General features: G+C 40.4%; 1 protein-coding gene across 5 annotated transcripts in view; it reads left to right on the forward strand.

The window, feature by feature from the left end:
- Positions 1 to 23,313, forward strand: part of LIMCH1 (LIM and calponin homology domains 1) — a 175,683-nt gene extending 152,370 nt beyond the window's left edge. For all 5 annotated transcript variants that reach the window (XM_040064414.2, XM_040064416.2, XM_040064417.2 and 2 more), the window contains 14 exons: positions 1,405 to 1,498; positions 4,314 to 4,396; positions 5,085 to 5,190; positions 7,472 to 7,500; positions 8,324 to 8,407; positions 10,017 to 10,109; positions 11,225 to 11,329; positions 12,648 to 12,784; positions 13,559 to 13,689; positions 15,482 to 15,605; positions 16,805 to 16,882; positions 19,443 to 19,551; positions 20,473 to 20,575; positions 22,937 to 23,313. In XM_040064414.2, the coding sequence (XP_039920348.1) occupies positions 1,405 to 1,498; positions 4,314 to 4,396; positions 5,085 to 5,190; positions 7,472 to 7,500; positions 8,324 to 8,407; positions 10,017 to 10,109; positions 11,225 to 11,329; positions 12,648 to 12,784; positions 13,559 to 13,689; positions 15,482 to 15,605; positions 16,805 to 16,882; positions 19,443 to 19,551; positions 20,473 to 20,575; positions 22,937 to 22,962 (1,302 nt within the window). In that variant the 3' untranslated portion in view covers positions 22,963 to 23,313. The remainder of the gene's footprint in view (positions 1 to 1,404; positions 1,499 to 4,313; positions 4,397 to 5,084; positions 5,191 to 7,471; positions 7,501 to 8,323; positions 8,408 to 10,016; positions 10,110 to 11,224; positions 11,330 to 12,647; positions 12,785 to 13,558; positions 13,690 to 15,481; positions 15,606 to 16,804; positions 16,883 to 19,442; positions 19,552 to 20,472; positions 20,576 to 22,936) is intronic.
- The last annotated feature ends 2,160 nt before the right edge of the window (positions 23,314 to 25,473 follow it).

Consider the following 25,473-nt stretch of genomic DNA (forward strand, 5'->3'; position numbering starts at 1 on the left):
CAAGCACTGCCGCTTCTAGAGACTCGTGGCTGTAATCTGGCGCCTGTCCTGCTGAGAGGTGGCAGCATAGCCCTTGGCAGCTGCAGGCCCCTTCTCTTGTTCCCAGCACTGCTGGCTGCTTGCTGGGTTTGCCAGGGTCACTGGCCCTGGCCATGGCCCCACACCAGCCTGCACTGTTTCCTTGCGGGGCATCTTCCTAGACATGTTCTTGCCCCTCTTGAGAGCATGTCTTACTCCATAGAGGAGACGAGGCAGGGATTCACAAGCTTTGCCAGCAATAAAGTTCCCTGGAGCTTTGTGGTCTGTCCACAGGTGTTGACATCCTGTTGGCATTGCCAGCAGGTTCTCCAATTATGGAGCTGTGAGAGCCCAGGTCTGTTTTTCATGGGGCGTGTTCAGGTAAGGGGCCATAGGCTCACGTGGGCCTGCAGGAATAGGAAACAGGATCCTTACAGAAGGTTGAGGTCTGGTTCTTGCCTGCAGAAAAGAGGAAATTTCATCAGATTTCCTCTTTTGCAGCTGTTAAGAAGATGGAGGAGTGGGAGGAGGACAGGAAAGAGAGTCTACAATAGGCTAATTCTGAAAAATGTTATTTTTATTTCTAAAAGTAGTCTGCATTTTTTGTTTTCCTCCATTGAATGTGCCATTTTCTAGATTTTGGATGCATTAGAAACACTAGCTATTGGTGATGGCTATCTGATAGCTTTGCCACAAATTTTTCTTGATTTGCTTTCTGGAAATGGAGGTGTATGGTGGAAGCTGCTGAACAGATCAGCTGAAGTGTTACCATTGTTTTGACAGTGTGGTTTTAACTCTGCAACAGCCCTGCCCAGGTCAGGAAGCTTGCTTTTCAAAGGCATCTGAATTATTGGCTTGATACGGTCTCACCATATTTTTTCAGCGCTCTCTTAATAGTGTTTCAAGTATTTCATTACCTTTAAAACCAACTCTGGCTTTTCCCTTCAGATAACAGATTGTTTAGACAACTGTGAAATAAAGGAAGTATTTAATTACTTTGCCACTTTCCAAACCCTAGTATGTGCTATCTATTCACGAATGCATACGTTTTTGTGTTATTTGGGAAGGGGAAACTAGGGGTGAAATGTATGCTTATCTCCAGCTAACACAGTCCAAGATATCCTACAGTTTTAAAAGCTCATAGGAGCTATTCCAAACCAACCACATTAATGGCTGATGATGAGCGATTTGAAAAGGAGATTAAAGCACAGCCATTCAATACCCAAACGAGCACATATTGCTCTGAAACATTCTCCCCAATGCCCTGCTGAGCTCCACACTGATGTGGTTAGAACACACTACAAAGGAACAGCAAGCACTGCCTTGAGGAACTAACACATATTTTTTTTCCATTGTACTCACTCCATGCTGTGTTCCTCCCTCCAGGCCTCTCCGATGGAACTGGATGGAGCTGACAGCCTGCAAGCCGAGCCCAGCCCCAGCAGCGTGGCACCTGCCACCCCGGAGAGCCCATCCCCAGGTGGGTGTGCTGCTGCCCTCACCCTGCCCTTGGCATTCCTCACTTACAGGCCTGGGCTGAGGTTCCTCCCTGTGGCAGGAATCCACTAGGAGCATCACCAACAGCACCAACAGGGCTCATCAGAAAATGCTGCAAATGTCAATAATCTTGACATAAAATGAAATTGTATGCTATCAGAATGGTCATTCACCCTAGCAGCCTCCCAAGCAATGTGTTAGAGCCCCTGTGGCAGGAGGTTTTTCAGGTGCAGCTGGACAGGGTGCTAGAGAATCTCCTCTAGGGTCCCTTGCCCACAAAAGGTGGGACTGGATGTTCTGTTGAGGTCCCTTCCAGCCTGGGCTGTTCTGTCATTCTGTGGTTGAAGTGACACACCTGAGTTGTCCACTTGGCCATTTGTGCAAGTGAAAAGCCAGTGCCACAGCATGCTGTAATCAGAAAGCAGCAAGAGCAGAAGCTACCCATCAGTAATAATTTCTGTTTGGCACATTTTTTTCCCCCAAGAAATTAGGGAATGGGGGAAAGAGTAAGAAGGGGCACTTCAGTCCCCATAGGGGCTTTAAATGGACAGTATTGTGCAGACTCCTAATTTTCTGCCTTAAAGCCTTTATGCATGATTCCTAATCTGAGGAAAGGAATTTGCTGGTAGAATTTTAAGCCGTTTTCCTCAAAAGTGTGTTTCTGAAACGTTGTCTTTGAGTAGGCACTTTATTTGCTGTATGCTATTATACTAAGTTCATGGTAGTTTTTGTTGTTATTTTTTTTAAATGGGTCTATCAAAGTTCAACTTGGTATGGGTAAGTAAAAAATACTGTCAAGTAAGTGCTTAAATGAGATCTCTGGCTGTAGTTGGCATGTAAGCATAATGCTCCTGTTTGTTGGGGATAAATGTGACTTAAACAATTGAGCTTTGCCCTCGAGCATCAATGAGGTACCATTCCCCAAAGATTAGAAGCACGAGCTTCTAACATGAGCTGTTAGCAAGGGCTCATTAGCTGCCTTAATTACTTTGGCTCCTAGATGCCAAAGTACATAGTTTAACAATTTTAAATTGCATCTGGCAGGTAATGTAGAAGGTGCAGTCTTGTAAGGAAATGACCAAATTCTCCTCTCCAGAGTCAACAGTGATGAGCTGGTGTTGTCTACAAATCACAAAGCCATTTTGGCTGCAGTTCCCCAGCTGTCAGAAATGCTGAACCTTTAGTATCGACAGCAAATTTTAATATTGTCTGGCAAGGAAGACTGAAATAGCATTGCAAAAATCAAAATTATAAAGTAACACGGGGTTTTCATTATGTCTGCTTTGGAGGGATAGATGGGGTCCAAACTCTGAACTTCTTGTAGAGTTGTTAACAACATCCTCTACTATTCAGTACAAGCCAAACACTCCCGTGCTGTGGCCCCTATGCCTCTAATGGTGGGGAAACAGCTCCAGAGGAGGGTGAATATGCCTTGGCAGCAGCAGCACTTGTCTCTGCTTATGTCCACATTCTTAGTGGAGTTGTAGGCTTGATCTCTTTCCTAGCTTACTTCCCCAGCCTGTCAAAGAGGTATATTCAGAAGCTGCCAATGCTGCTGTCGTTGGAAAGGGGACAAGATCTGAAGTTTCTGCTTTAGGAGCTTGGAGAGATGTCAGGGTGTTTATTCAGTGCCTGAGATGCTGGCGACTGCTCTGCTCCCAGTGATGGCATCAGTTATCAGCAGTTCAGCTGTCACAGTCAGCTGTAGACCTGTTTCTTTAAGAATTAGATGACAGCTAGGTTATTCCAGTCCAAGGCTGCCTGTTAGCAGTTTGTTGTCTGATGATTAACTGATTGTCAGTGGAAGTGGTAGGTTTAGTGAAAATAGGCAAGCTGAAATATCCTCCTGACAGTGAGACCATGTCATAGAGCTTTGTAACATCTTAGGATAGGATTCATTACATAACTTCAGTAAAGAGATCTTAGCTCAGTAGGCCCATTGCAGGTTACATCTTATCTCAGATAGAGGATTGCCTGAAATAAAAGTTTGTGTGACTCTTTCCCAAGGACTTCTCTGTTTTTGTTGACCATGAAGGGTGTCCCATGATGCCAAAAGTCAAGTGTAAGTGCATAAATTTTGATAGGTGAATTTCATTCTTTGAGTTTTGTCTTCTCTGAGAGATTAATTTTTCCTGTGTTGCAGGAAAAAAAAGTTTATTTTTTCAAAATATCCAGTAAATGGGCTCACAGTATATTCAGTAAGAAATTGTATTGTAAGAAATAGACATGTGTTTTATTTGAAGAAGTATCTTAACCTTGCAACATTATCTCATTTATGTGTGGATTGGGTTTAGATCAAAAGCAATTCAACTCAACTGCAGCCTGTGCCAACCCTGTTGTGAAGAGATTAGAATTTCTTCCCAGTCCTGTCTGTGGCGGTTCTTTAGAGAGACCCAGACAACCTCTGATGGCAAAAGGCACAGAGCCTGCCCTCTCGCCAGGGGGATATCACGGCTTTATTCTGGGGGGGGGGTCCTGCCCCCGCCGGCCAGAGCTCTTATTTAGCTCCTTCCCTGTCCCCATCCGGTCCCAGAGAGCCTGAGGCCCCTGCAGTCCCGGGGCTTTTTCCCAGGGAGAAGGGCCTAGAGGCAGGGACAAGCCACTGCCCTGTCAGGGATAAGGTGGGAGTGGAACAGAGTTGGGTTACATTCCAGTGTGGGAGGATGGGCACTGCCGAGCAGGGACAAACCACGTGACACAGTTTCCAAGGGAATACAATAGAAAACATTACAAACCCCAATATAAAAATGGAACACAATATAAACCCAATTAATGTGCTACAACACCTGTCCCTTCAGAAGAAACCGCTTCAAGCAAGAAAGATGTGAAGAAAGCTGAAATAGAGCAGCAGAAGGAAGCAGAGCTCCCTCCTACACAGGAGGTACGTACAGGCAAGAAAAAGAGGGAGCGGAAAACAAGCAAACAAACAAAACAAAACCAAAAAGGGAAAAAAAGAGATCTTACACAGAAATACTTAGTGTGCAAATTGGTATTTCTCTCCATAAAATGTCACTTCAGGAGTTCATTCAAAACATGACCCTGAAGGATGGTTTCAGCTGCCAAATCCTGTGGTCATCAGCGGGTTCTCCCTCAAAAGGAAGTCCACAGTGTCTGCTTGTAGCACTTGAACCTGTAAACTGATGAGACTAGAAATGAGAACTTAACCTACAAACCCCAGTCCCACCACCTAGTGGGAGGGCAGAGTATCCAGAAGGTGTAGACAGTCGAGCTTATCCTCTTAATCCTCTTGAAGTGCTGAACAAGGGCTGGTGGTGGCAGAGGTAACAAATGGCTGTGACCATACTGCTCTTTCAGGTGGGTTAGAAGTTGGTTAGTTAGATGTTGTTAGAGGATTGGCTTTGGTGTGCAGGGCAGTGTGAATGTCAACAGGAAACAGCTACCAGTTACTTACAGGACTTCAATACTGCAACTCCTTGTTGTCATCATGGAGATAGAGGCTTCAGCTTTGATAAAGTTGTTTCAGAAAATAAGTAGAAAGGGTTTAAGCTAACCTTTGATTGAACCTGTTGCTTTTTAATGCTGTTTTCTGCTCCCAAATGTCTGCACAGGTGATTAAAGCAAAAACCTTGGAAGAAAAGGGGAATGTAGTGCTGCCATTTTTAAAGAAACTACCTGAAACCAGCCAAGTTACTCTGCATAATTCTGGTCTACAAGGTGAGCAAAAAGCATTTGGGAAACTCGGCCAGACAGCAGCTGAATATGGGCATGTGGTGTTCAGGGATATGTGCTTAATCCATGACTTGGAGGGTTTTGGAACTAAAACAGTTATTTTCTAGTTTCATTGATTGATATCGGTAGTGTGGCTTCTGTGATGAAAAGGACTCTTCTGGCTATTCCTCTTAAACACAACAGCAGAAATTTGACAGAGCAGAGGGAGAGCCCTTTCTTGCATTTACCTGGCCTAGCAGTGAAGGCTGTGTTATGTCAATGAGTATTACATACTGCTGCTCACAGATGAAAATTACTTAGCAACTGGCTTTATTGCACAATAACATTTTCTGGAGATAAATTCTACACTCAGCTGCTCTTGTGGAGCTCCTTTTCACAGATGACCACATCCTTGAATTTGATCACTGCCTAACACAAGTTCTTGCATTGCAGGCCTTTTTTTTTCCTTGCCGCCATGACAAAGTACTGTTTGCGACTGATAATGTTTAATAGTTTGATTTTATATTTATTTTAAATACTCATTATATGTAGGTATTGTGGAAGAAAGAGAGAAAAATAAACTGAGGTTTTGTTCCCCATAATAACTTCCAGGGTTGTTGGTAATCTATAGGCAATATACTGATTAGCCTAATGTTTTCAAGGTTAAAACTGCTGAAGGTGATCCACTTTGAAAAAACTGAAGAGGGACCTTTGACAAAGCCATGTGGTGATCGGACAAGGAATAAAAACTTTAACCTGAAAGAAGGTGGATTTAGATTAGGTATTAGGAAGAAATTCTTTATGATGAGTGTGGTGAGGCACTGGAACACGTTGCACAGAAAAGTTGTGGATGCCCCATCCCTGGAAGCATTCAAAGCTAGTCTGGATGGAGCTTTGAGCAATCTGATCCAGTGGAAACTGTCCCAGTCCATGCAGGGGGAATTGAAACTAGATGATCTTCAAGGATTTTTCCAACCCAAATCACTCTCTGATTCTCTGAAAAGAATGGAATTCTCACTTGTTTTTAGTGAGTAGGTGCTACCTAGGCAGGCTTTGAGAACAATATCATTTTATGTTAAGCAAATCAAACCAAATATCAAGTAACAGGCGGTAGGTCTCTTGCCTTGTCAGTTTTCCGACTGGTGCTGAAACACTTGGCTGCACTCTAGTGTTCACAGCATATAGAGCATTGAAAGGCTCACAAAATCCATTAAAACCTGCATCTGCAATAGGAATGAATGCAAGCACCGTGCAAGACTCGGAAGGGTGGCTACCCTTGCATCAGTGTGCTAGAGCTTTCATGTAAATTCAGGTGCCATGCTGCAAAAGTAGCATTTAAATACAGACAGTCCATGTGATCTTCAGGTCCATTGTAAATCAGCTGCCCTGGGCCAAAGCGACCATAGGCAAACCCTTCTCATGGCCAAGGTGGCTCAGGTCTAAGTCTCTCATCACCTTTTCACCACACTGTTTCTTGTTTTGTCTCTGTGCCATTGCCTGCAGAGCCGCCCCGCGGGGCCATGGTTCCGCTTAGGGTCCGCAACCACTGGCGGCGCTCACAGTTTTTCTCCCAGTCAGGTAAATGCGGTGCTGAGAACAGCTCCAGCCCTTCTGCTGCTACAGCCAGAGGTGTCTTAGGACGTGGGGCTGGAGTGAAAGCTGATGATCACGGGGACTTGTTCTACCTCTCGCTTTCGTAGAAATTATCTATTCCTGCTGCACAGTTGACAAAGAGCTGTTGGGTTGCACATTGTTGTGATGCTCTGGTTTCAGGCACCCAAAAGAAATCCCTTGCCTATAAATACCATTTTCTTAATTTCTTTAAATCAGTTTAATTTTCAAAGACGTTTGGATAGAAAATGGCAATGGTTCTCTTCGTAACTGTGGCTCTTGAATAGTGTAGTCCCATCCTTTTAGCATTGCTGTGCTTTTTCCTTCCTTGCACTGAATCACGAAGGGAAAAGTAGATCAAGGTAGGTAAGACTCAGTGTCTGAACACTGCTAACATCTGTGGCCAGAAGTAGATGGCATTAGCTAGTGGTAGAGTAGAACCTGATATTAGTTAATATTGTGCTCCTCTTACCCAGATAAACAGTAGTTTTGTTGGTGATGAGTGTAATTGGGTTTTCTGATTTATTTGCTTGCCATTAGTCCTTGCATTTGGTTGTGGGAGTAAATAGGAAACTAACATGAAGCTCATATACAGATATAATGTAGATTTATTTACAGGCTGAGGAAAGTTTGCAATGTTAAATTTAATCTTTCATTGTTCTGGTTTTTTTAACAGCTGATTCTGATACTGGTGATAAATCAAATGTGAGTACCTTTTTTGCATTATTGTTTGGTTTAGTGATTTGTGTTTAGCAGAAATTAGTTTTTATGCAAACTGTCTTGTAACATCCCTAAATCAGAATGAGAATTTTTTCTCATGGACATGTGAGAGGAAAAGTGCAACCCAAATCAAGGCATTGTGGCATTGTCTGAATCTGGAATTCATGCATCCTTCTCTTATCTCGAGCTAGCTATACAGTATTTGGTTCCTGGAGCCACTAAAGCTCCAAAATCTCTAAATAATATGTAATTCTAAATTATCCATTGTATTTTAAATGCATAGGAATGAAAGGACTTCACAATTCTATTGTTTCCTCAATGAAACAAAAAAGCCCTACCCATCACAAATGCCACTCTGAAGTACACAGTATATTCACATTCTGTTTGTCATATAGAAATAGAAAATCTCTTCCAATGAGATTCAAATACTGGTGGTAGTCGAAAAGGATATGACAGTAAGTATCTAAAATTGCCCTTGATATTAAACATATCATGTAATAGGATCCTTAGTGAATCCTGAGGATTTATTTAATTATGGATAAAAACTTAAAATTGCTTTTCATGTTGTAAAGAAGATTATAGAGAAGCATAATATGTATGTTCCTTAAATTGGAGTCCCTGGAGGTGGCTCTGTTCAGTGATGCTTAGAGCTCTCTTTAAGACCTTCTTCCCCCCTTCAGCTGAAGTGTCCCAAGACTTTCTTTGTGAAACAAGTGATTCTTTTATCATCAGGCACCGTGCAGTTTTCTCTGGTAGCCTTTTGAAGTGTAGTGTCACAGTCTAATAGCTTGATTTTCCTTCACGTAAGCGTTTCAATTTTTGGTCATGGGATCCAGAAGAAGAGCGAAAGCGCCAGGAAAGGTGGCAGCATGAGCAAGAGCGCTTGCTTCAGGTAGGGAAGAAACTGTATGTCTTCCACTGTGTGGTTCAGCTGTTGAATTGTCCCTTTGGACCAAGATTGGGCATTTTGTGTCATGTTTTCCACATCCTCTGTGGATGCTTTAGCAAATTCTGTGGCAGTTGAGTCATAAATGAGCACAAACACATGTTCTCTGTGATTTAGACCCTCTCATGTCTCCCTTCCCCACTCCATGGGAAGACCAAAAGGACTTGGTCCTGCAATCCAGTGCAGAGTTAAACCAAATGTGTTGGTCCTCAATCATATTTAAATTATGCTGAGCATATACTGCAAAACAATTTCTCAGAGCCTCTTTGTCAAGGCTGATGATTTGTTAACCCCAATGACTATGCAACTCTTCTTTAAAATTATGGTCTTATGAGCTTTTTGTAGAACTTTGCTTTGTTCACAGGTTCTTCTTGGAAAATATCAAGCTAAATTTGGACATGAAAAGACTTGGGTTTGAGGGGGTTTTGCGAGAGAGGGAAATATCTTCAACACAACCATGAGTTTTGCTTAGTGGTAGCGTAAACTCTAAAAGTTCTAGGTTTGTGTCCCAGTTTGAAGAAATGCAATGGCCAGGAGAACCTGAATTTCCCAGTCAGTCAGGAGTGTCTTTTGAAACTGTGGCTAGCTTTCATCCCAAAGAAACCGTATCTTTGTTTCATGTAACAGAAGAGCGAACAACTGTCAGGGGATGGAGAGTAATAAAATCCTTTTAATCCTTTAAGAAGGACTTGTGTATCTCTACGCTTTCTTGAAATCATCTAATTTTGCACCTCTTAAAACAGTGTAAAATTCTCATAATAATTTTTCTGCCACATGTGGGTGCCCTCTCAATAGTAAATGCTTCTCTTCTGGATTAGACAGATGTGGTTACCAATCTGAACAGGTGTTGGAACTGGTGTAAGAGGGAAATGAAAGTCACCATTCCTCTCCATATTCAAACCAGTTCTGGCAAACAATTTTAAACACCTCTTTTGAGATAATTTTTTGTGCAAAACTCTGTGAAAACAATTCTTAAGAAATTATCCCTTCAAGGAAGAAAATAAGCTATTTAGCTAATTATAATCTTACTCTCTTCAAACATTTGCACACTATTCATTTATCTTTTAAACTTGCATAGTTATTCATCATTCATTAAATTGTATTGGCATATCTCTTAAATTAGTACCAGTATCTGCAAAACCTGCTTACTAATATGCTACTTTGCTGAAGTTTTTTTATGTACAACCATTGTCTCAGTGTTTTGGGGTATGTGAAACATTCTTGAAACTTGATATAGTAAGATAAACAAGGAATTATTAAAATTTTTGAGCATAAACTTAATTTCTGACCAAAGATTTTTAAAATTTTAAGAAATTAAACTACTTCTAATGTGTTAAAAGTTCCTTGAGGGTTGAAAGTGTTAAATATAAGTCCTAGAACAAAATAGGCAAAGGGAAAAGAAGCTTTTTTTAACACCCTTGGATATTACCAATTTTTATGCTTTTATTTCATCCTGTTTCTGATTAAACCACTCAGCAAGTTCCTTTTTGCTGAGGAGATATTACAGAATTTACTCTTAATACTGAATGCTCTGAATTTACCTGCATTTGTACAGGAGAAGTATCAGAAGGAGCAGTACAAGCTGAAAGAGGAATGGGAAAAGGCCCAGAGAGAAGTTGAAGAGGAGGAGCGTAGATACTATGAGGAGGTATAAGGCTCAAAGGAGGAGGTTGTTTTGGTGTTGGGTTTTTGGGGTTTTTTTTTTGTTTGTTTGTTTGTTTGGGGGTTTTTGGTTTTTTTTTTGGGGGGGGGGTGTTTTGGTTTTTGTTTGTTTGTTTGTTTGTTTTTTGGTTTTGTTAGGTTGGTTGGTTTTTGTTTTTGTGGGGTTTTGGGGTTTTTTTTTGTATTTAAATGCACCCAGTTATGTAACAACAACAGCAACAAATCATTCCATACCTAGATTAATTAATGAAAAACCTCTTCAAGGCTGAATTCTGAGGAGGATTGTTTCTCTCAAACACTGCCACAGGTGTTGAGGAAAAATATTTAAATATTTGGACAGGTATCCTCAACACCTCCTCATAGGTGGAGGTGTCTAATTGCTGTGCAAGTCTGGGTGAGTCAGTACAGCTGTGCCTGGGCACGCTCAGACTTCCTTGCGGGGGCAGAGCCCTGTGTATTTTGGCAGATATTTGGTGCCTAGACTTGCTGGAACTCCAGATGAAATTGTTGCCTGCCTTGGGTTTGATCATGGAGGTATTTTGTAACTGGCCTAAAAAAAAACCCAAAAAAATCCACAGGAAATGTCCAAAGCTTGCAGTTGTGGAATATTAACAATCTATAAGATAGCAGTTTTCTTCTGTTGTATGTGGGTCATTATTGCAGGAAACTGGAAAACATTTATAGGTTTGTCTATGCATTATGTAAATGGATAGTTTCTCATCTGTGCTTGAGGGATATACTTGCGGTCTAAACAAGAATTTTTTTTCAACTTTCAGAATAAGTTTCTCATGTACCAAGGGTAATTTCATACTTTTATACTAAACTTAATACACTGGTGCTCTGCGAAACAGTAGTTTCATGCAAGTGACATATTCTTTCCTGTTTTGGAATTTCCATCCTAATGGTAAAAGGAATGTAAGTGTAAAACCTTGAAGCAAATTAAAAATTGAGGTGTTACCCTTATTCTTGGTACCACAAGTCCTTATCTAGCCATCTAAATACGGCACACAGCCAAATCTTATTTTTCTTATGTGTTTCATAAGCTCATAGTTTACATTCTGTACTTTTAACCTCCACTCTCTCCTGATTCTCTTTCTTTAGGAACGCAAAATAATTGAGGATACTCTAGTTCCATTCATTGTTTCTTCAAACTCTGCTGAGCTCCTCTCCTCTTCTTCCTCTACCAGTGAAGGAAACAAGACAGTGGTGAGTTTCTCATGGAATAGTAAGGCACAGAAGAGTAAACCTTCTTTAGTGCAAAGTTTAATCCTTTGCTGTCAAAGTCTGGGAGCCGTAAGAGTAAGGGTATCCCTGAGTCCCTTCTCTAACTGGTGATATCTCAGAGAGCTGTAACTTAGATTTTCATAACTGAATAGCTGTATTCCCAAGCAAAGTGCTACCATCCCATTTTCAACTGAAGCAGAGAATGATACTTTCTCTCTGCAGCTGCATTTGTTCTTTAACCGGTGCTGTGAAATTTTAATTATCTTCTGAAGCCATCAAAATCTTAAGTGGTTCCTCTGAATCCAAAATCTTGAGTGTAAAATTGTCCTTTATATATATCTCAGATGAAACTGAATCCTACCTCCCCAGTTTTCCTCCTTTTCTCTTCCATCATCCCTCCTAGAAAGCAGCAAAACAGAGGAATATTTGCTGTCTATGTTTGGTTTTTTTCACTAATGTAGCAAGGAGTGTTTAATTCAATGCCCCTAGCATCTGATTAAATTAGTGTTTGCAGAGATCAGGGAGTGACACCCCATTCAAGTAAATATGGGATTCACAGACGTATTTTTTTCTTGCCTAAGGCACCTGCACCCAGTCATGTGCCTTTTTCCATTCCACTTCAGGATTATGAGTACTGTATCATTTGGTTCTCCTCTCACTCTTCCTGCCCCCCTATTCTCACTCATCCCTGTGCAAAGGCATCAGCCATAGTCAATTTTCCACATGGCTGTGTAGCAGTAACTTCCTTGGTGGAGTTGCTCATGCCTGTCAGGACACTGCCTGCACCCAGAAGTGAAGGATCTCATGCCATTGCTTATTCAAGCTCCACAAGTCAGGTATGAACCACTCCCATACCGCTTTGGAAGTAGTACTGGTGCTGTCCTTTGAGGATGCCCAGTGCATGTGAGTAATGCTTTGCTCCTAGGCAGTGACAACAAGCTGAGGTCACTCACAAAGTCCTCACAAGTCCAATGGGAGACTGTCTAGACTCTCAAAGTAGTTCAAGGATTTCTGCCGAAGAGTATGTAATGGGAAGTTTTAATTTGCTGTCCTTAGCGCCATAATTGGTATCTAACTTATTTCCTGCTCAGCTTAGTCCAACTAGTTGTTTTTTCAGCTGAATTCTTAATTAAATCCAAAGTTAGCCTTACTGGGGTCAAATGGTTCTACTATATAAATGTGAGATGTTCTTTTTGATAATAAGGTGTGTCAACACAACGTATCTAGCAGCAGCCTGTACTTTTCCTGCCAATGCCAAATTCCAAGGGAGCTCCTTATTCCCTCTTCATCTGCCTTCTAGAACTCAACTGATTCAAACAGCTGTCCAGGGGAAGGCAGACAAAAAGAAGTTACAAAGCAGAAAAAGTTGCTCTGGGAGCAGGACAGCATGTCATCTCTGAAAAGCAAGGAAAACGAACTCTGGCAGGAAAAGAGGAGGTATGTATAAACCCTAAGCATTTCATAGCCCTCTGGAGTTTTGTGTTCTGTTGGCTTCTGGGATATCCTGTGTGCCCACGACTGATGCTGGAGAACCAGCACTTGGTGGCCTCGATGCAACATATGCTGAACAATATTCACTGGCCCCACAGAACAATGCACGTGTGGCAGTGCACAGTGCTAGTTGTGCATATCAGAAGGCTTGTCTTTTCCTTTTATGGCTTTGCCAAGAGGCTGGCACAGCAACCAGATCAGACCTTAGACAGCTCAGACATCTGTGTGCATCACTGCACTGTGTATGTGTACAGTTCACAAGCCATCTGAAGGACTAAAGGAGCAGCACCTGTTTTCACTTAGAATCTGTGTGAAATTGCCTGGCTGTCTTAGAAATGCCATACCCAATCTTGCCAGGTGGTGTTTAAAGTCCTGGACTTTGCTCAACTGCGAATTAACAGGTTTCACAAAAGAGAAGAGGCATCTGATTATGCTGAGCAGTGTATAGAGAACATGGATAAAAGCTATTTTTCTGTCAAAGAAGCCCTTTACCACAAATCCAAAATTATCTTCATTACATCTAAGTGGCAGTTTGAGAGACAAACTTGTTAATTCATTAAAGTTTTCTCATTGCTTTGTCATTGCAAAATTGACACAATAGCAAAAATCTCTTTTTTTGTAAAAAATAGGCTGATATTCAGAAGTCTGATTTTGCCATTCTATTCTAGGTGACATTTTTCCTGGCTTTATTTATACAATGCAACTTATTTTTATTGGCAGTGGAAATAAAGGACTCTCAGGATACCCAGAGACTGGTGTCTTGAAAGGAGGAAGTGAACAGGAGCACCACATGCCGGTGATGGAGCGCAGCTCACCTGCCAGACTGAATTTGCCACTGACTCAGGATGAGAGTAAGACTCTTCTTATGCATGTATTCTTCTCTGGATGGAAACCAGGCAGAAATCTGACTCAAGGAATTTTGGAAATTGACAGTACACATATATCTTCAAAACTGGAATGTCTCAGACAAAAAAAAAATTACGTTAGCAAACATAAATATGTTAAGGTGAAATTTTAAACTCCTCTTGTTTTCATCAGAGATGAGAGTTTCTGCAGCAGGTATCTCGCTAATAGGCCTGCATGTTCCCAGTACCAGTTAAAATGGTTATCTTCCATCTTTTATATAATCTTACATCCATACAGGATTTACCTTGATACAGAGAGCATATATCTGACATTTATTTTGTATTTTTATGGTTAATTAGATTCATATCCATTTCAGTTCAGTAAAAATCACTACATGTGACATGTAATTTTTCAAGCCTAGCCTAAAGTGACACTTGCCTCAATTTTGTCGTTAGCAATGTCTAATGACATTTAAAGTTTGGGTTTTTTTTTTTTTAGCTCCCGTAAGTATTGATGGTTTTGAAGGAAGGAATTTACCCAAAGCATTGCTGTCATGAGGGCCACCCTGGGGAAAAAAAAAGGCAAATTCACAAATTTAGCATCATTATCTATCTAATACAAGTGAGCAGTGGAAAGTAAATAAGTAGGACTAAAGACAGGAAGTGAATGCAAATTTTGAAATCAAGTTTTAGGTTTTTGTTTTCAGTTCAGCATAAAAATTCATTATTCTAAAAAATGAAGTGTCTATGGGTGGAAAAGTTTTCAGTGTTATTGTTTGCTCCAAATGCAAATTCATTTTATTAAACTTAGTAGCTTTGCTTTCCTTGTCTCAGTTTCATTTTATTCTTAGTGTTTTGATAAAAGTTGCACAAAGAAAGAAAGCAAGCAGAATATATATTATCCAGCAATTCAGCTTTGGGGATTTGTCGTAGTGATTGTGCAAGCTTTACAGGTTTGACAATTTTAAACTACATTGGCTAATAACCCAGCGTCAGGGTTTTCCTAGGTTCTTTTCAGCAATTTGGTCCTCTGCAAGTATTCTGACATCTCTTTTCTTGCCACTTAAAGCATGCCATCCTTGGTCCCTCCTCAAGCCTTTAAATAATCAGGTGTCTGTGTTTATTTTCTTGATATAAAAATAGATAACAGGCATTTCACAGGCCCCAGCAAAGTTTTCGTTCTCTAAACCAGATGGTTGGCACACAGCTGGGTAAGGCTCCTCCCCAGCCTGTGAGACACAAAATTCTTCTTGCAGGGTCCAGGTAATGCACTGCTTCTCAAAGATGGAATGGTTGGCTGCCTGAGCATCTCACAGATCATTGCTTTGTGCTGTGAGGCTATTACTGTCACAGAAGAAAATTACGAAGGAATTCCTGTTCATCAGTAGATTTATGGAGAGCAGTGACTATACCACCATCCCCTTAACTCTTGTTATTGAGAAGTTTGGATCCTCCAGCACCATAAAAGTTTCAGTCTCTCTGATGCTTCCTTCATTATGACAATACATTATTTCCCCAAGTGTTGTTTGTGGATGGCTGTTTGACCTTGCCCTTTTCCTCTTCAGAAATACATTCAGCAGTAGGGTAGATCATATGTATGTGATGCAAAGGGACAATGTTCCATAGAGGTCTTCTGATGTAGCAAAGCCTGTCTGACTTGGTGGGGGTTTCTGAGAAGTTTGTTTTAAGGAACAGTACATCTCTCTCCTTTGTGGTGTGCCTACAATCCATGATGGTCTATAAATATTGACAAAAGCATTTTGCCTCAAATACTGAGTTTCCCCGCCTCTTGCTGTAGATGTCTCCTGCAATCAGCAGTTGCTGACAAAGCGATCTCCACAGTGTGCAGAGGACGTTCGGCAGAGATCGTTCCTGGGCCAGGCTGGCGGACAGCAACCAAGCTCCGCAGGGGAAGCAAGGAGGTGAGAACATTATGTTATCAAAGAGATTGAGACGTCCTCCTTGCTTTGGTCTCCCTTATATTCCCGTCCATCCTCCTTTATTGGTTGGGTTGATTAGTCCTGCAGTGTGAAGACGCCCTTCACATCTCGCTTTCCCACCTAGACTGCAAACATTTATCTACTCTGTTTCTCATTACAGGCACCACGGTTACTAATTTCAGGAGGGAGCGCACCCCCTGAATGCCTCCCTCTTCTTTCTCCCTAGCTCTCTTAGCACATATCTGCGTAATTTTCATGTGCTTAATTTGTTTTAAATGCCTGAGACAAACATTTATAGCTATTCAGTGGCTAAATATGAGGGTGGGAATGTCAGGTTATATCTGGCTCTTGGAAGCTGGTATCCAAGAGCTTCATTCCCTATCTTCCAAACACATATCAATTGCTACTTTCTAGTCCTTTAGAGATTATACCTTTTAAAAGAAGATGCAGAGAGTAGCATTTTCTTTCTGCTCTAAATTTTGGTGAGGTCTTTTTTCTTTTCCGCTTTGCCTGTGCTTTTGAGCAAGTCTTACTGAACAGTAACACCAGTTCTTTGGGTAAATAAGGGATCTGTTTGCCTAATATTTACAAAAAAAAGTGCTATGTAACAAGAAAGGAATATCTGTTCTTATTAACATATATATGAACAGTCTTCTGCAGAACCTGTTACCTCTATTAAGGCTGTATCCAGTCAAAGCTAATGTAGGTTGAGGTTTGATTACCTTTTCGTCATTATAAACTGCTTTTGTGTGTGTTTGAGAAAATTGTTATTTGAACAGTTTTAAGCAGTTAGAATTTGGATCACTCCTATAATTTCTGATTACAAAAACCGTGGTTTAGCTCACTGAACTCTTTCAGAGTAGCATGGGTAAAAATTAACCATTATCCAAATAAACCACCTTTCGGTGTTGATGGCTTCCTTTTTACTTAGTAAAGGGCCAACAGAGTGTAGTGTGGTGTGGTGTGACTTGGCTTAACCCTCCTTCATCATGGTGGGAGCTATGATGGATTGGTGGGGTGGGCAGGAGTCTCCGCGTGGCTGATTACCTTGTGAGTTACCTAATGGAGCAGCGGCAAGCAGACTAAGACTCAAACCCAAAAATCCTGAAATTCACCAAGAGGAAAGCCTGGTTTTACTTGTTGTTCAGCTGTAGTAATGCATATTCTCTGCTGTATTTTAGGGCAGGTTATCATGAGAACTTCCGATCTGGGCCGTCATCTCTCTGCTCTCCTGCTGCTCTGAGTCAGTCACCCAACAGGTACTAAAGGTCAATAAGGAATTTTGCAGACCAAACACATCTTGTAGTTGCTGGTGAACTGCCAGAGTGAAAACCACATTAGTATTATGTGGATGCACTATTAGGTCTGCTAAATGTTGCAATTCATAGCTGTCCATGGGATAAAAATGTAGCTCCCTCTCCCATATTTCTTGCCTGCTTCAGTGGTACTGTTATGTTTTCAAATAACACAGTTCAGAAAGAAGTGCAAATAAAATGGAAATGGGACAGTATAAACCTCATTCAAAGTGTGAGCTCAGAGCACTTAAGCCAAAGGATGTCTTCATTGCGAACAGTCACATGATCAGGAGTAAGTTCTGTTCTAGACATAGGCACTTGGTGGTTTTTAAAGAATTTTTCCTTTAATTTCCAAACTAGAAATGCATTTTGCTTTTTTGATGATTTTTAATTCGCCCACAATCATGCCAGTCTCCTAGAAATTTGATTCTCTCAAGCAATATGTACACCTTTCAGTGAGTTATGTGTACCAACTGTAAATAAATGTTAACTGTAGCCTGATTAAATCATTGGTAATTTGGGATATATTAAAATTAGTTTGCTTATTAAATAGGGTAAATTAATGCAACACAGAATAGAAAGTTTCTTTCTTAATAAATTACATTGTTCTTCACTTTTCAGAGCAAAGCCTTCCTTCTGATGTCACTTGCATTGAAGTGAAACTTCTGGGAATTTTTTATGCAAACAATTTATGTTTTTCTAACTGTAGCTGCAGTTTTGGTAGAATTGCAGATTATTTCCTTACTACAGGTCACTAGTTGTGATAGCTACTTCATATTATTTAGCAGCTATATTCTGATCTAAGAATATTTTGCATGATCTTTTCCTGAAATAAATCTTAGTTTTGTAAACAATAGATGCAATGTAATTTATTTTTCCACTAAAACATTAGAAAACTCTTAAAAATTTTCCAAGATCTGAGGGTTTAACTTATTCTTGTAGTAACTCTGATAGTGGAGAAGAAGTAAAACAAAGGTAAACTCAGGAATAACATAGAAGCAGAAGGGTTAGGCTGTAGGAGGGGAGAAAAAACACCCAGCAAAGTTATTCTAAAAGGAAAAATGATAATGAAGCCACAGGATGGCCATGTGTCTGTGCTGCCTGTGTACATGGTGGGCTCAAGAGTTGGAAGCAAGGACAATTTTCTAATTGTGATGAGTTTTTCTGCTGCATCTTTCTTTCTCTGAGTCTTGTTTGTTTGTTTGTTTGTTTTTGTTTGTTTGGGGTTTTTTGGTTTTTTTTGTGGGTTTTTTTTGTTTGTTGGTTGGTTTGGGTTTTTTTCCACATTACCTCTTTTGTCATGCTGCAGTTCAGATCTGTCTCTATTGGTGGCTTATTATGTTGCCGAATCAAAACCTTAAACAAGAGATTGTAAACTTGCTTATCTCAGTAGGATTTCATCAAATTGTCTTTTCAAAACTCATGAAGTATCACAAAATTTTTCTTGTGGTTTCAGCCCTGGCTGAAAAAAGCATGGATGACACAAAATTACAGGGGATCCCTTTTGGTCTCAGGTTCATCTGCTAGGCCAAGCCGGCAGGCAGGAGCGAAGTGAAGAGATCCATAGAAGTGGGCACCTGCACTGCCATTAAAACCATTATGAAAAAGAGCACCAGTTATTCCTGGGGCTCTGAACTTTCACCCACCTGTCATGCAACTGCAGATTTATGAGAGAGGTCTAGACAGGGCTTCAGGACGGCTGAAGGAGCAAATGGAAGTGTTTTCTGCATTGCAGATGGAGATCCAATGTCAGGTTTTCTCTGACTAGTTATAGTATTAAGTGGCTGCAGTAGCTCAGACTGAAATGCGTCAGCCAGTGCCTGATCTGTGCTATTGTATTTATGCTGTCACTATTGACTTCACCAGCTTGGTTGGGTGCGAGAATAGCATCCCTGTTTTCTGACTTCCACTGAGCAAGCTCATTTGTAAACAAATTGAAAAGTTTCCAGGCTGAGAGTCTGACTCAGGTAATTTGTGGGAATTGCTGTGGCATTGACTATGTCTAAGTAACTTTTACTATAAGGGTGGTGAGGCGCTGGAGCAGATTTCCCAGAGAGACTGTGGACTCCCCATCCCTAAAGGTGTTAAAGGCTGGTTTGGATGGGGCTCTGAATAACTTGGTCCAGTGGAAGGTTCCTTGCCTGTGGCAGAGGCTCTGGAGCTACATAATCTTTAAGGTCCCTTCCAACCCTAACCATCCTGTGATTCTGTGAATCCGCAGGTGACAGCTGCCTATCACCCAGGCCTCTGTTCAGAGATTTGCATCTCCCTTGACCTAGCACAGCGGACAGGCAGGGAGATGTGTCTGAGCTGCTGTGCATTTAAGCATTTCAAGCCCTTGCTTGCTTATCTGGGAGGCAGATGTACAGGTTGATTCAGTAACATGGCTGAAGGGTAAATGTGTATTTATGTAAACTCCTCCAGTGCTCCTTCTTCCCATTCTGTCTCTTTCTAAACCTATCTAAATATTTGGCTTCATTTTAGCATCAGTTACTGTATTCTTACAGCTATATTTGTCTCCTAGGTCTGTCAGCGGGAAGAAGCTTTGTTCTACCTGTAGTCTCCCTCTTGGAAAAGGAGCCGCCATGATTATTGAAACACTTGGTCTTTATTTCCATATTCAGTGCTTCAGGGTATGGCTCTTACTTAATGAAGAAAAATCTCAAGTTGTGCACAGTGCAAGTAGAGAATAGATGTGAAACTGAAAATGAGAGGACCAGGGGATTTACATGGTTGTTGCATCTGTAGGAGTGTTTGTTTGTAAAGAAGTGGAAATAACACACAACTAGTGTGTTATTTTGCAGTCAGACACATTAATTGGACTAAAACCTGTAATCACGCAAGCAAACTTAGCTTCTGTACTTAGCAGGGGAGGAAGCATCATATAATTTCTCAATCATGCTCATTGTTTTTAAATATAACATTTACCTTGCAATTTTTTAGGTGGGTTTGGGGGGGTTTTTTTCTTCCCCAAAGCATGACCAGTCCAAAAGCCATCTTTGATCTGCCCCATGGCTGGAAAGCTTTGACTATGGAATGAATGGTGTATTCTGGCTTTTACCAGAAATATTTCCTGACTGCTCTTAGGTGTTTCAGTTTGGAAATAACCTGAAGTGTTTTCTAGTATCTGTTCCCAGATAGATCTGTTTTCCACTAGAAAACTAGTGTTTTCTAGTATCTTTGGCTCAATTGATATTAGACATGCATGAAGACTTTTTTGATTGCAGACATTTACCCAGGCTAAATCTCTGGCCTCTTTAAGCTTTGTCCATCACAACTGACCTTCCTCCAGAATGCAGCCTCAAAGTCCCGTACAATAATTAAACTTCACTTCAGTGGAAGTGGAGGTTGCTGAAATCCAATCCTAAGCAGTTTTGACTCTGTAAAAACCCTCTTACTGATTTGCAGTGTTCCCCAGGAGTATGGGCTGGGTTCAAGGAGCATATTTTTCTCAGCATTCCAAGAACTAATTAAACTGAAGCAAAAAATTGGGAAGAGTTGTGGCAGATAGCAGGGCACGGTCTCTCTTACTTTCTCTGTTCTTCAACTGGCAGTGTGGCGTTTGCAAGGGACAGCTGGGAGATGCAGCAAGTGGCACAGATGTCAGGATTAGAAATGGTCTTCTTAACTGCAATGATTGTTATATCCGATCCAGAAGTAAGTACCAAGTACTGGGAGCTCTAACAATACTGTGGCCATGGTTTTAACTGGCGGGTTTGTCCAGCTCTGACACTCAGGCATAGCTTCGCCATAGGAAGAGGAGTCTTCCCATGCCATCTTAATTATTTTCTCATATCAGAAACTATTTCCAAGCCCATTAAATTTTGCCCAGAGGATCTCTGCTCGACACTATTAGATTTAAAAGCTGTTTCTGTGCATAAACATAAACTCCTATACTATGCACACATATTGCATGACCTGTAGACTCGGATCTCTCACATCACGTGAGACTGTGTAGGTAATTCTACCCTATCTAGGGCCCTGGGCCATGTTTGGAGAAGTTCCTATTTTTAAAATCTCTGGGCTTCCCTTTTGTGGACAAAGTGGTCATGTAAAATATTAAGAATATTCTGTAACTCCTAGTGAATCCTTGTGGTGGTATCCCCAGATATGTGCTAAATAGCGTTGTTTGCCATAAATTTTAAGGAATGAGCCAGACAAGTTCATGTCAGAAAGAAAACTTTGTGATTTTGTTGCCTTAGAGCAGATCACCTAAATGTCTTTCCAAGTCCTGGATTTCTGTGACTGATACCAAATGACTAGAACATTTTAGCTTCACCCCAAATGTCACGAGTGATGGTCAATTCTCATGCTGGTTTCCACCTTGTGAAAAACAGTAAGATGCAAAACAATAGGAGTAATTTTTGTCTTCCTGTTAAATATTATTTGATATATTCACTGCCTACAGTTCCAGCTTATAAGTGGGCACCTAGAGCTCTTTTCCCTTACCTTACTATTTCTCTTGTCTTCTCTCAAAAGCAATGGCTGTAAAAATCCAGGAGTAGGAAAGGTACCTCCCTACCTTTGCCAGAAAAAAACCGGGTGCTTTTGTTCTGATGCTTCAGGAAGGAGATACTTCTCCATCAGCAGAGCTAGAGGGTGCTATTGTACAACTGTTTTATTTAGCGATTTTTTTTTTTTTTCTTAAATTCTGCTAAGAAATGTTACCAACTTTTTATTATTTATTTAACTTGAAATATTTAGAAGTAGCTTTTCCACTTCCTCATGTGGATGAGGTCCTGACCCTTAATATGCAGATTTGCATATCCATCTTCATCTCTGCATCATCATTTCTACAGCAGTGTTACTAAAAGTGCATTACAGAGCTGTGTGTAGTTTCACGTAATAATGTTTTGTATTTGTACATACCCAGCAGAATGGTAACCAAGTCCATAAAAGAAGAAACATGTTTTGAGAAAATACTGAAGAATAATAATGGCAAGGGGTTTTAAATTTTTACTACAAATTCCTCTTCCTGCTGTGTCCACTGGTCACGCAAAATCACAAAATCCAGTTAGTTGAATTTAACCTACAGTAACTGTTGTTGACAATTCAAAAGGACTGGTTTCAATAGAACTACAAATGTTGCTAGTTGCTAATTTTTAACTAAAATTTGATGCATATCACTCCTGAAATTAAGAATAAACTGCTGCAATGTCAGTTGTTTGCCTTTCAGTTCTGGGAATAATGCTGCAACATGTCAAATCAGTTGTTTGGTTGCATGACTTGTGCCTTCCAGCCCCCATGGCTGCATCTGAAACCTGTGCGGCAGTGGGCAGAAGTGATGGTCTCTGACTAACCTAGGGGTAGTCAGAATTGTTTTGAGACACTTGTGAATATCTCCATGAAATATTTTGGCTCCCAGAAGCTTATCAGAAGAAATGAATGATTCTGTTTCAAAAATAAATCATAAAAAAAGATGACTAGAAAAACATTAAGGAATATGTAGTGGTCCAGGGTCCAAAACATTTCTGGTTTTCAGATTAAAGTGGATGGGTTTTTATCAGTATATTGTTCCTGTACAACGAAACCTCATAAGGAAGGAAATTCTGTATTCAATGTCGAACACAGGGAATGGTCACAAGTTGATGAGTGTCACAGTCAGAGGTGAGAAGTAAATTCATGAGATTCCCTACATGGCCAAACAACACAAGGAATCTGTAGTACCGGGTAGCACAAACTAGGCTCAGCTGAAAATGACTCAGCGGTCCTTTGCTTTACTATTTTGCCACTGCAGAGCCTGAAATAAATATACACACAAGTACTTTGGGTGTAAAATAAGATAAAACTTCATGCAGAATGCATTCAACATGTGGCAAGGAAAACGTATCTTCACTGGAATTATGCTGAATCTTCTTTGTAGTAGTTGCTGCCCCAGCTTTGCAGGAGAAAGGAAAAACAGGGCACAAATATGTATATATAGCTTGAGATGCATTTAATTGTAGACATCATTTAAAGAGAAGTCTATATTTGTTAAAATTTGTAACCAATTATTTGTTTTGGTTTTGTTTTACCTAGCTGCTGGACAGCCAACTACATTGTGACATGACTTTCAGTCCTAATAACTTTCAAGAAGGAACTCTCTTCTCGTATGTATCGGCTGCCTCCAGACAATCACTTGTAAAAGCTTGAATCCATGGACATGATGGCTCTCATCTTGTTTTTAAAAACTCACAAAAAAGCTGCACCTGCTCCTTTGAAATGCAATATGTTGGTTTTTGCTTCCTTAAGAAATTTGCAAAATATATATGGCCATGTTTGGAAAGGCAAAGTCTAAGTACTATAAAAAAAACAAAACCACCTTTCTGGTCTGCTTATGATACCCAGTCCGTTACCCTGTTCTTTTGAAAGTAATAAGAGAATAAACATGCAATAAAGCTGTTTTTGTTTTAATATTTCTAGCAATTAAGAAGTTTAAGTTTACAGAACCTTTATAGAATATGCCAACTTGAGCTGAAAAGTAATTTTGAGATAGTATCTAATCAGTGCATTTGAAAAACTAAACATCACAGCACGACTTCTCTGTTAAAACTAAAGCTATAACTTTTTTTTATACAGAGACTAGTTTGATAATACATCCTGTAATTCTGAAGCATTTTGTGTTTATATTACCTTCAATGGAGGGTAGAAGTTAAACAAATAAATTATTGCACCTTTAGTCATAGGAATTTTTGTTTGTGTACCTCAAGTAATGTTCATGACTATAGCTTAATATTTTCGGAAATAAAGATTTCTTCGTTCAACCTAAAGACTGCATACCATTAACAATGGAAAAATTCCTCAGGAGCAATCCTTCTTAGTCAGTTCAGCAGCCTATATTGTTATTAAACTCAATGAAAGGTGATGTGGGGGAGAGGCAGCCAGGCAGGCAGACCCAATGGAGTTGTGAGTCTCCAAGCTGTAGTTTGATGCTGTGGTGAAGCTTTCTCTTTGGCACATAACTTGCCAATCGATTTGAGTGGGTTGGACATCTGCTCCTTGCAAACATTACACTTGGTTGAAATCTCATGCAGAGGAAACGTGTGGTTTGGGTACCCCCCAGGGTAGAGAATTAGACAGCCTTCAGCCTGTGTTCCTCCATCCACTACCCAAAAACAGTCAACAAAACCCAGATGGAAGATGGAAGATGGGCAGGGAGGAGGCTGGAGCCCCAGGCAGAAAAAGGACCTTGCCTGTATTTGGGACAGTTTTCCTTTGATTGAGTATGTGCTATTTGATTAAGCCTGTGATCCTTACTAAAGTGATTCAGCAGCTCATTGAAACAGGTTCAGCAGGTATCTACAATACACAAACAAAGATAGGGAATGTGTTGCAACTGTTAGATATCCTAACACTTTTTGGTAAACAGTTACTAGAAATTTCTTCAAATGGAGGGAAAAAAAAATCTTCTTCTGCCTTAAAACCACTATAAAACTAAATGAATAGAGATTTCTTTTTATTTATGTGCATATCTGTCATCTTTTGATGCGTTGGTAAATAGAAATGAAGTGGTTATTAGGGAAGCAATAATTCTGAGGTTTTCTCTAGATAGCAATTATTTATTGAAATGCTAGACAGTCGCTTGCATGTGAGTTGCATAACCATGCAAAACTGCGTGTCATCAAACAACACATGCAATGTCATTGGAGGACATTGTGACTATCTGCTGCAAAGTTACATGTTACTTCCTAAATATTGTGCCTTAGAAAATGCAGAGCTGTTGCACACGGTCAGCAATGACTTATGGATGCAATAAATCCAAAAGGCTGAAGTCCTTCATGGACTTCACCTGGGGAATATTTTTAAGTAAAAATAAAATAAATCAGACAAATGTTTTGGAGCTAAAAGTGATATCCTATATTTTGATCAACCACCTGCATGATTTACTGTTAGAGGGTTTTGGTAACCCAAATATCTTATTCTTTGCTTGTGGTTGCTACAGTACTTTCCCACAAAGAATGTGTAACATGGAAATTCAAGAAGCAGACTTTGTAACTGATGTGGTACATCTGTATAACTCCATGCGCTGCATAAAGGATATGTAAATACATAATATCTGAACCTAATTTTTAAATGAGACTGTGCATGCTTGTGCATCTGCTCAATATGAGTCTCTAGTACTGCTTCACCCATGTGGTAGAGTTAGATGTGCAAATCAGTCCTCAAGTGTATTAAAGGGTTGGTTGTCTCAGAGGTCAGGTCCACTTCTCATTCATGTAGGGGTAAGTGCCCAAAGGGCTTAGGAGCATGGTTGGGATAAAGTGCATGAACGAGGGGGGAGGGATATTGCGTTGCACTGCAGACACATCACTGGGTCTCTGGAGCTGCTTAGAAATTGATCCCAGTGTCTATCAGATCGTTTTGTATATGCATGTTTTAGCAAAGTCGATTGTATGTAAAGCGAAATGAAGCAGCGCTTGACAGTGACGATTTTTCTCCCTAATGAACATCTATTCACCAGCACAGAATAATTTTCAACAGTTTTTTAAATCGTACTTGCCAGCTTCTCATGTTTGATTTTATATTCCCTCTGGAATCGTACATGGCGAATTCATTCAGGCTAAGTTTTTTTTCAC

The sequence above is a fragment of the Hirundo rustica genome, chromosome 5 (genome assembly GCF_015227805.2).
Source record: "Hirundo rustica isolate bHirRus1 chromosome 5, bHirRus1.pri.v3, whole genome shotgun sequence".
Taxonomy (NCBI): domain Eukaryota; kingdom Metazoa; phylum Chordata; class Aves; order Passeriformes; family Hirundinidae; genus Hirundo; species Hirundo rustica.